Source organism: Vicia villosa, linkage group LG1, assembly GCF_029867415.1.
Source record: "Vicia villosa cultivar HV-30 ecotype Madison, WI linkage group LG1, Vvil1.0, whole genome shotgun sequence".
Classification (NCBI taxonomy): Eukaryota; Viridiplantae; Streptophyta; class Magnoliopsida; order Fabales; family Fabaceae; genus Vicia; species Vicia villosa.
The window spans coordinates 212,979,331-212,991,451 of record NC_081180.1 but is presented as its reverse complement, the minus strand read 5'-3'; the positions used below and the strand labels follow the sequence as shown (position 1 = coordinate 212,991,451).

Here is a 12,121-nt window from a genome sequence, read left to right as displayed (position 1 = left end):
GTATACTCAACATAAGCTAATTCAAACATACACAGAGTTATCACAAGTGACAGCTTTCTCCATAGCCATTTGGTTCACCGAGTTTTCTTCACCTGCATGCAACCATATATAACTTTTAAATTCAAAATGTAACAGAACAACCATTCAAATGATATGTTTACCTTTACCTCTCATTGCTTGATCAACACTTCCTTCCATCTTTTCAGAAGTTCGCGGCTTACACTATTGGTTGCAGAGTAATGATGACTGCTTCAGTTTTTAGTGCTTTCAAACTTCCTACACATTACTTATATAACACTCTAAATGGACTCTTCACATACCTGCAACTTTTCCACAGTCCAATAGAATTCAATGCAATTGTTCAATTAGTCTTCTTTGCATTTACATCACTTCAAAACAGTTTTCATTTTATTTATATTCCTCACGAAAAACATTAATTGCCCATAACCCAATTGAGCTTTCACATCCCAATATAATATAACACATTACAGCTATTTTATAACCATTTAATATTACCATACTATTCTTTAACATATACTCCTATTAAATTGGATTTTCAACTATTCATAAGTCCATTGTTGTATGTTCACCATTTAGATTTAATAGCCTACCATTTACAGGACCCATACCCCTACTTATACCAACAATAATGAAATTAGGAACCCTATTCTGATCAATTTTAATAGAAATCCTGTTCAATACTTATAATAAGCAATACTTAATTTAAAAACAGATTGGTAATCAATTTTGCATATAAAACCATGGCAGATTAAAACCAAATTTGATAATATTTAATTTAAAACCATACATAGTACCATAATTGTTAATCTTTGTTCACATCCACCATTACAACAAAAAAACAAAACGATAATTCCCATACAAACCAAACTGCCAACAAACAGTCCTATACATCCACCACAAACATTGCCTAACCAACAGCTCTATCAACGATCACCACTGCGCTCCACTGTAACCATAATATCTAACACTGGCGGGTAATAAATCACAAAGTGCACTTTATCTCCTTCTTTTAATTCAGCTGCCCTTACATAATCAAACCATTCTCCATACAAATATGTTTCATTTTTTTTGGGCCTCTTCTTCATATTGCACTCATATGGGTACCCGTTGTCCACATCATTGAGGGTAATCTCTGCCATTCCAGCAAGTCCACATTTGTCTACTATTTCTGCAGGAATATGCTGCACTCATTGACAGACAATATCAGTTACATTACTTCTGTGTATAACACCATTGTGCCAACAACTATAGACTTTGAACACTGCTTACCATAACATTTGAGCAAAACTTCTTTACATCATGAACTTCACGAGTCCAGTATGCTTCTTCCAGCTCCTCCTGTATAGGACTCATTTCCCTGAAATTAACACCACAATTACAACAAAATTCCAACACAACAACATCAGTATACCTATAACTATAATATATTCCCTATCACTTATAAATAAACTTTACCTCTCACTATCAGAAGATATCATTATGTATTCATTCAAATCAGCAGTATCTGATAATCCCACAGAACTTCCTATCCCATCTCCATCATTCCTTCAACACAATAACATACAAACTATTCATTAAACTAAGTTGTAACACATTATTCGGGAAACACATTCAATTTTGTGGAGGTTAAATGGAATTCAATGCAAAAAATAAAATAAAACTATAAGATTACCGTTTATTTTCGACAACACTGGCAGCCTCTTCGACAAGATTCAATCTTTCATGTTGTTTCTTCCATTCCTCTATAACATCCTCATTCTCATGTGACCCACTCAGTATCCTCTCAACTGTGAGCCGCTCCCATGGTGTTTGCAACGCCAACCGATCGGGTGAACTAAAATCAAAACAACATTGTGACCTCTAAATGGATGAATATCTTCTAATAAACTCTGCAAACAACATAAACAGTAACACATGCACATACCTCATTCGAAGAGAATACCTTCTTGGTTGTGACATTTTGTTCTTCAAACGTATCACCCGACCCTGCGTTTCTTACAGCAACAATGCCAAACACAGACTTAAGAAGACACAACCTTTGATTGCCAACACGTTGAAGAGTTATGAAATCCAACGTTTCTTTAATTTTAAATGCCGACGTTATGTAACAATAACAATAATAGGATTCTTTTGTGGGCCTATTAACATATTAGATCTAACAATTAAATTAGGTATTCTGCACCAAGCCTAACCATCTAAGGCCCAATAAACTTTAATGTCCTATTAACTTACATATATTAACAAACTATAAGGCCCAACATATATTTTTAACCTATTTAAATTATTTTACCTTATTATATTAACTTACACATATATATTCATTTTCTCTATTTTATTTAAGTGCCCTAAAACCCAAAGCGCAAGACCGACGGGTACCCGTGGTATGCATAATCCAAATATATTCAAATAAATATTTATCAAAACATCAAAAATATTTACAAAAATTTAAGGTAGACAAATAACTATTAGTTGACCCAAATGACACTGCACCAACACGTACCCGTGCGCATGCACGGGTATCGCACTAGTTTTAAAATCAAATTAGATTTGTCTCCTTCTAAGAATAAATTATAAATTCTAAATTAGAATAATATTCCCTATTTTTTTAATTTAGAATAAATCATTATATTGATTTTATTTCTAAAATAGTCATAATCATCTATATTTAAAAGAATCCATACCAACTTAAATATTTATTTAAAATGAATGAGGACTTAAATCTTAGAACAGGAATTAGAGAATTGTTATACACACCAACCTAATACTCTTTCTTTTTGTATAAACAAAATCGATTAGTCATTATATGAGACCTCCAATTAAATGTGAAAATGTAAGTTAACCTTAAAATCATTAAACATAATTATTTCTCAAAAATAATGTACCAAATGAAAATTAACTTTTATTTAGAATAAAATAAAACTATATATTATTTTATTTGACAAAATTTAAAGTGTAGTTATTAAACAAATTCACGTCAGGTTGTTTGACTTTTTAAAATAAGATCTTCTCCTTAAATTTTTTGTATAAATTTTAATTTATAATAATCTTGTAAGGCTAATTAGAATGAGTTAATAGTATAACCCGTCTTTAAATAATCTAAAGCATTTTCAATTAGAAATTCAATTCCAAATCAAACATTTTCTTTAATTTTAAATCAATTTCAAAGGTAGTTCAAAATTATAATTACAGTACATTTCAAAATATTAAAGTTAACGTAATTATTTTTTGTTGATTTGATTCTAAATTTAATCATTTTTTTTTAAAGTTCAAACTAAAAACATGTTTGTTATATTTGTATATAAGTGACATAAAATTGAACTATAATAATGGATAAATTTATCATAAAAACTCAGCCAATTTTTCAATCCAACCTGGCTTTTCAAGAATTCAGTTTTACTTTCTTTCAAAATGCTCACGGATGAATTTTCTTTTCCGGTTTAAATATTACAGTCTCTAAATTAATTTTTTTAACAAATAAATTTTAGACTATATCTAACTACACTAATGTAAATAAGATATTATTTATATGAGAAGGAAATCATACCAAGTTTCTAAGCTTTTCAAGTGAAGAAATGTAGTGGAGAAATGGGAAATTTGTTTTGCTTGTAGTTAGCCGAGAGAGAGTTAGAGTTGTGTGTGGTGTGAACTGTTGGTTATCTAATGATATGTATATATAAACTCTAACATGGATCAAGAGCCATTGGATAAAATAGTGTTAGAGATAAGTATACTCCCTAACCATTAGATCTCTCTCTCACACATGCAATGTCATGATTACAAGAAGGAAATATCATGATATTTTTTCTGTTAGTGATGCTTAGTAGTTTCCTCATGCCTACGTAAGCAAAACTTGTACAATGTCATATTTTTATTTTTTTACCGAGATATACACATAGAAAAAATACCCGGAACGAATAACAGTCGAATGTGCATTTTATCGAAAAATAAAAATGAATATGTTAAAATGATCTACGCGGTACGAAGTTTAATAAAACAGGCTGAAAATGATCAAAATCTTAAATAAAAAATACCCGGTTAAATAAGCTCTGATAGGTAAAAGTATAACCGTAAATTGCGTTAAAAAATAAAACGAGCTTACCTACTCGCTCTATGCGTAATATGGATTAATAAAATAATCTGGTATAGATCAAAACTCGAAATAGTTCGCTCGCTAATTTTCGTATAATGATGATTTGTTTCGACCGGTATGCCTGAAAACTTCTACTTAATTTTTGATAAAAGTGACGAATCTTTTTCATAGATAATTAAAACTATTAGAGCATCGTGGAAAATATTACTAAATTTTCGATAGTGCTGCGGTATGGTTTTGACCACTCGATGTTTATTTATAGACCATTTATTAAAATTAACGATCGAAAACCTCTAACTCCCTTTATAATCTTACACCCTGATACTTATAGTTCCATAAAATTATGGGTCTTACACTTATGCCTCTTAAGGGGTCTCTTATGCCACTTAATGGGTCGCATATGCCCTTTAGAAGAATTATCCATTAGTAAGGAAAATTGGATAATTACATTAATGGCAAGATCTGGTTCCTGCATTGAGGGGGAGTGTCATTTATCTTCTTCCTCATGTACACCAAATGACTTCAGGACTTTCTACTCCTTTCCTGAGTTTGTTGATGACTATGTCATAGAAAGGATGCGTGGCGTCATAGGATCACAAAGTTCCAAATTATTTTTGAAAAAAGATGCATGGCGTCATGTCATTGGTTGAAGATGACTATGTCATCATCTTCAACCTCTCGCCCCCTCTGAAATCAAGGTTCAAGAACTGTAAAATTAGGAATTGAGACTGGTACCATTGGATTCGTCTCTTCAAGACGATTTCAATGGTGCCCTCGCGCCAAATTTATTTTTGCTTGAGCATAGTCAATTTGATAAAAACCAGAGATATTTTAAAAAACCAATTTGAAGAAAAGATTGCCAAAACACTTCAATCAATCCAAATTAATCTAATAGCAAGCATCAGTGATCAACATAGATCACTCCAGTAATTTGAGTTTGAAGAAATGGTGCCTCTAACTACCTATATAAATTGCATAAATGAGCTTGCAACTTGAACTTGGCTAGCACGATTCAGAGGGTCTCAGAGCATAATTCTTCTTCTGTTAGCTTCAGGAGAGTTCACTGATGAGGAATGAGTCAAGAGAAAAGAACTGAAAGTATAGAAATATGGAATTCGAGTTTTCAGAATTTGAAGTTATGGTGAGAGTGTGGCAGAGCTTTCTTGGCTAGCAAAGCTTATCAAACGAATGAGGGGAGGTTCTTATTTACAGATAGAGTGAAATGGAGTGTCGAGGTTGTCATACCCCAAATTTGTCCTACCCCTTTAATTTCTAACTGGTTTTAGCTTCGCATTTCATCTGCATGCCTCCATTAGGTCATTAACATAACTCATGCATTCATTAATCAATAATCTGACAAAGGATCAAGGGTCATGGAACAGGTTAAGGTTTTTTCTTCAAGACAGGGTATTATGTTGTCTTCATAAAGGTTCATAGATGAATGAAGATATAAGGACTTATATGTGGCTAACTAGTCATATGCTTGTGTTCATTATATGGTCGAGACATGATGCGTCTATTTAGGATCGGGGTCTACTTATCACATGAGCTTGTTATTATTCATCAATAAAGGTAGTGGACTAGTGACTTTCATACTTTGGGGTGGAATTGCTAAGAGCGTGACCATGGTTAGAAGAGTAAACGGGTTTAAAGCAGGATCGTCCTCAAAATTGTTTGTTGTTTGTCAACATGGACGGATGGATTAAAACTATGGCTTCATTGGTTGGTAGATGGATTCAAGAGATTGGTCCAAATGACCCCATTGTTAGTAATTTGTTCAAGGGTAATCATAGTACAAAGGACATACACCGTTCAAGGCATAATTCGCAAATAGGGCTTCAATTTCATTCATCATTCAGAGACATCTCATTACAAAAAATCAAGAACACTCTAAGTTTCAACATTCATTCATGAACCATTCAAACAATTTCCTTTCAAAAAACTCTACAATACAATGTCCATCATTTTCCAAACATTCATCCAAAGATCCATATTCTCTTTCAAGTGTCCATCATAAATAAATTGAAAAGCCCAATCCATTTTTCAAAACCCTTCCAAACTTCTATCCAATATCCATTACACAAAAGTCGAGTTACAAAAGTTCAATTACACAAATTCATATTTCCATTCAAAAGCCCATGTCTCCATTCAATACAAAAAATATTCATTACAAATATTACATCAAAGCCCAACCCCCATCACAAAATCCATATACAATTACATCATCTATCATTCAAACTCCATTACAAAATTAACAACACAAGATCTTAAACTCATCCTAAAACCTCCACCAAGTTGTCGAGGAACTTCGATGAGAATAATCAGTTTTTCACATGCATAATTCAGCAGCCACTTTCCTCATACTCCCTTGTTAAGAATCTGTAAAAAACGCAACAAATTTCAGGTCACACATTCATACATACATACATCATTTCATAAAAAGCCATAAACCAAAAAGAACTAAACTCCAATTCTGCATATATACTGCCGATTCAAAACCATAACAATCCATCTGTTTCAAATCATTAAGCTATCCTACCATTCAAAATCGTACCACACATAATACATCCAAAGAAAACACAGCAGCATATATTAACATACTAACAGAGTCTCTAAATACATCCTAACACCCTATAACCATATACAGCCACACACTGCACAGTTCAATACAAAATACTTATACAGGGCTGTCAAAAACCATAACAGCCTCACGACAAGCCTTAACCGACTTGTCGTAACCCTGCAGCAGCCAAAATCAATAACATCCAAACCATCACCATACATTAAACCAACCCTGCAAGGTTTTCAGCCATCACCAGTTATTACTAACATTCATTTTCCTAAACCAAACTAACTTCTCTAATTTCCTAACTCAATTCCTATAACAGAATCCTAACTGCCCATTCAGTTACAAACTAACCATTTCCAAAAGTCAACTAACTTCCCTAACCATAACTGCAAAAACAGATTGTAACAGTCCCCTAACTAATTTCCTAACTACCCTAACCAACTAACTCAGTTTTAACCCTAACTAACTTTCATTCACATAACAAAAAAAATCAGTTAAACTACATGACAGAATCCAACAAAAAGAAACTCACCTTCATCAACCTTCATTTCTCTCGATTCTTCATTCATCCATAATCTTCACTTCACCATTTTCCGACCATCTTCAATACTCTCTCCCATCTTCATTCAATCATCAACACTTCAATTCACCAAAATCTTTGATCCCAGAATCGGTCCTCCATAACTAATCTTCAATCATAATCGCATCGCATCTTCTTCATGATCAACCTTCGTAGTTCCTGCAAGAAAATCACACATAAGAAAACTCAGAAAATCGCTCCGATCATCTCTCAGAAAATCGACAGAAAAAACTCTGAATTCAACATCTTAATCATTCATCTTGCTTACGCGTCCACAAAAATCATCGCCAATCTCTAATATCCAGCACCTCACTCTTCTACAACTTCAACAACGTTCAACAACAATCACGTTCATCATCATCTTCCAACTTCAACAACATCATCATCTCCAATCCATCATTTGAGTCGCCTCTGCATTCATCGTCATCGGGCTTCAGTAACGTCTCCGCAAGAACAACAACGAACATCGCAAGAGCGCAATAACGTTCACGCATCAAGAGATTCAAGAAAGAGACGAAGGAGTGAGGAGAAGGTTCAACGCGTGCATACTTGATATCTTCCTCTGGCTTTCTCGTCACTCTCCTTCGAAGCATCGACGCGGTAGCAGATCGGAACAGATGAAAACAAATTGAGACCGGTGAGGACGGTGGTGACGCCGTAGAGTTTTGATCGGAGAAGGGACTGATGCAATACGTGAGAGGACGGAAGAGACGAAGGTTCATCGGAAAGCTTTCGCCGTCGCCGCTGAAGCCGGAGAAAGATCATTCGAGGAATTTGAAAGGTCGCCTAACATTTTACCCTAATCCCCTTTTTCAGTTTTTTTCCTTTTTAATTTTTAATCTATATTTTCTTTTATCACATTTTAAATTCTGTAAAAAAAAAAAATAAGTAATGAACAACAAAAACAACCATGGGTCATGCGAATTCCTAATCACACCCCCTGAATCTGGGCCCAAATACGTACTAACTAAGCTTCAGTTCCTTTTGAATTCACTAACACACCCCCTGGCAGGCAGACTTCTAGAAATTGTTTCAATTTTGTTCCTCCATGACTTTTACTTCATAAATCATTTTTCCATTGAAATAAAAACCCAATAAAATGTGTTTTAGATAGATATATGTGTGTAAATAATTGTGGTATTTTTTATAGATTTTTAGAAACTAGTTTGCTATTTTAAATAAATCTTTTTCTTAGATATGTTCATATTTTCGCATGTTTAGGGTGTTTTACAAAATAATTCGGTTGAGTGCCTTAGAAGTAGAATTGAATTCCCATTTTTTGTGTGATATCAGTAGGCTCCTATATATTCATGTGTATAAAAAATAAAAGTGCAATTCCATGTCTTGATTAGATTTTCATTAGGTTTCTTTCACCCGATTGATGTGTTCTTCTAAGTGGTTAACCATGTGAATTTGATCTATAATTCGATTTGCATTCATGCAATGATGTTGGTTACTTTTTGTACATATAATTAGGGATGTCTAGAGGTCCTAAAACCTGGAATTGAAATTTTAAATCATGTTTTCCCATTTTACTCGATTTTTCTTTCTCACATGTAAATAACTTGTTTTTGGTTGACGATTGCACCGTGACTTGTACAAATGACCCGTAATTTGTGTGGAACTTCATGGCATGATTTTGTGGTTGTTTAGGCATCTAATAGAGGCTATTTGCTACTGATTTGTACCATTTGATTGCATGTTTCTAACTTCGTTCACAATTTGAAACCGTTTAGCTAGTATTAACCTAGTGTTGTCTAGTTTTGGTTAGAGTTTTGTGTTGTTTCATGCTAATTGACTAATATAGATTAACATAGGATATTGGAACTAAATGAATGAGTTTTCTACTGACTTCAATCCTAGTTCATGTGTTCACTTGCTTTTTGTTTTGATTAATTGATGTTTGTCCGCTAATTGGTAAGTAATGACGTATGCGATACTTTGGTAACTTCTTGTGGATATTTTTGTGTGATACCGTGGTGCTTTTGTATTTGATTTGGGACATTCAATCCCATGTTTTGCTACTGACTTGGAGCTTCTTTCTCTTGTTTCCATGCTTAGCCTCTCATTTCTTACTTTGATTTTGATTACATCTTGCTACTGCTTGCCATGTTCCCTTAGACTCTTCCTTCTTTGTTAAGAGGAATTGAGATAGGATAGGTATCCTTGACCTTAGGGCCATTAGTAGATTAGAATAACATAGATTAGAATGTTAGATCTAGTTCCCTATTGCATTCTTTTTCTTTTCAACTCTTTAAAACATTAATAAACGGAAGATGCGAATCACATTAGGCAAGTGATAGAGAAATGAGTGGGATTCATTCCCTAATCTATTTCTCAATCACTTAGTGGCATAGAAACGAGTGGGATTCATTCCCTAGTCTGTTTCTCGGTCACTACTTAATGGGAGAGAAACGAGTGGGATTCATTCCCTAATCTGTTTCTCAAACATTAATTAATGGGAGAGAAATGAGTGAGATTCATTCTCTAATCTGTTTCTCAAACATTACATAATGGGATGGAAGTGAGTGGGATTCATTCCCTAATCTGCTTCTCGATCATTATACATTTCATGTGATTCGGATCGCAAAATAAACTCCCTCTAAAAAACACCAACCAAAAACACTTAAAACATCTAACAATGGTCCAGACTAAAACGAAGTAGAGAAAGTGGTGAGTGGCCCGGTATTGGGAACTGTTCATCACTCATCTACCCTAAAAGACACAAACCAATCTCTTTCTTCTTCTTAAGGGCATCGTTATCTCCGTTCCATTGCATCCTAGGCTGTCCCCTTGTGCAAGAACGCGAGCGTTGACTCCGCCCAACTAAAAAACACAAAAACAAACAAAAAATCTTTAGCCGAGCTACGGTAACTCTGATTCCTGAAAAGGATACGTAGGCAGCGGGGTAGGGCCCGTGCGAGTACAATTCTTTATTTTCCCTACATTCTGCATTCATTTCGCATTTAGATATAGACATAGTTACACACCCTTTAGATAGAAACAAACATAGGTGGATACCATCGAGTACGATGGGCGCGAGGGGTGCTAGTACCTTCCCCTCGCGTAACCGACTCCCGTACCTTGATTCTCTGGTCGCGAGACCCTGTTCTTACCCTCTATTAGGTTATCTGATATTCCTTTCCCTTATGGGATAAATATATTGGTGGCGACTCTGTTCATTTTTTCGCGAGCGTGCGACAGCTGGCGACTCTGCTGGGGATGTTGCTAGACCTGTTGCTGGTCCATCCTTAGTGAGTCGATCCTAGCCTATCCGTTTGTTTGTTTATTTACTGGGTGTGCTATGTTTTCTCTATACGTGCCTTTATTTATTTTTTTATTATGTTTCGCATGTCCTGTTTATTTTCTGTTTGCATATCATGTTTATTTCTGCTTGCACATCATGCATATGGATTATATTTTGTGTTCCTTGGGGTCTTCTGTTCTGTTTTGCAGGTTGGGTGGGATGTTCTATGAGGTAAAAGGCCCAATACCCAGGCCAGAGTGACACATAGGATACCTAGGATAGAGTGGATAGTCATGACGCCAACAGAATGTCAGGTTCTGTTGATTGCGATCATGAGACCCACGACCAGTCGAGGTTCAAATGAGATACCGTTGTTGGCATGTATTTGCGACAATGATGGTGTTTCAGGAGAACTGATAACGCTGGAAGCCATTGACCTACCTTGACCTAGATTCACCTGTGAGTGGGGTGGGATATACATGACAGGTACCGTTGGTGACTATTCTGTTCTGTTGGTGACTATTGGTTTTCCTGGTATTCAAAAAGGTGTCGGACCTTTGATCCTGTGACATTGGACTTGTATCAGTTATTCAAAAGTTTGTATGGTGGTTACTAAGATTATATGGACCGAGGATCCCCTGCTTTTGCATTGCATAACATCATTGCTTTGTCCACTCCATTTATGAAAGATCCTAAAGTCTATTTCCAAAAAAAAGGAGAAAAGAAAAGAAAAGAAAAGATATGTAAAAGAAAAGGAAATAGAAAAGCAAAAAAAGAAAGAAAAGATATTCTATACAAAAAAAAAGAGAAGCTTTGATTCCAAAAAAGAAAAATGAAAGTGTGTGAAAAGACTTTAGGATCTCTCATAAATGAAACATGCATTCATACTATCATGCATTTCATGGTTCTTTCAAAGACTTATGGGACCATTTCTATCCAGATTTCAAGATCATCAACAGATTTGACTTCTCACTGCCACAACTCCAAAATCAACTATGGAACAACTCCGTGAGGAAATGGATGAGATGAGGGAACAAATGGGTCATCTTATGTTGGAGACGCAAGACTTGGTCCATAATCAGGATGCACTAAAGGAGGAAAATAGTCAGTTGAAGACTCAATTGAGCTTGGTCATGGAAGTTCTGAAGACGGTATTAAGGAAGGAAGGTGATGTTGTTCCTGTTGCTGCAACAGAAGTTGTTGATTCCTTCTCTCCAATAGGATCTCTTTTCACTCATGGGATGCCTCAGGGAGCTCTCCCTCAATTTCAAGTGCCATTGCCTCCACGTCAAAATGTTCATGCCCCTAGAATGAATCAAGGAGACCAAATGTGTGGGAAAAAGCCTAAGAAACCTCAGAGAATTCTCAATCCTATCCCGATGCCTTACGCTCAGTTACTTCCCCGTTTGCTGGAGCTTCAGTTGGTTGAGCTACGAGAATTGGCTACGCCTGAAAAGCTTCCCCCCACCTTTGATGCCAATGCTCGATGTGAGTTCCATTCTGGGGCACCTGGTCATGATATTGAGAATTGTAGGGCGCTGAAGCAGCAAATTCAAGATCTCATTGATTCAAAAGTGATTTTGTTCACCCCCGAGGGTATGTTTGTTCAAGGAA

At 35.2% G+C, this 12,121-nt stretch overlaps 1 protein-coding gene across 1 annotated transcript; it reads right to left on the bottom strand.

Moving 5' to 3' along the window:
- Nucleotides 1-860: 860 nt before the first annotated feature.
- On the bottom strand, nucleotides 861-1,980 carry LOC131594526 (uncharacterized). Its single transcript, XM_058866695.1, has 5 exons — nucleotides 1,946-1,980; nucleotides 1,694-1,855; nucleotides 1,477-1,566; nucleotides 1,291-1,378; nucleotides 861-1,202 (listed from the first exon to the last, which is right to left on the bottom strand). The coding sequence occupies exons 1-5, from the start codon at nucleotides 1,978-1,980 to the stop codon at nucleotides 945-947; spliced, it is 633 nt and encodes a 210-aa protein (XP_058722678.1). The 3' UTR covers nucleotides 861-944.
- Nucleotides 1,981-12,121: the final 10,141 nt, after the last annotated feature.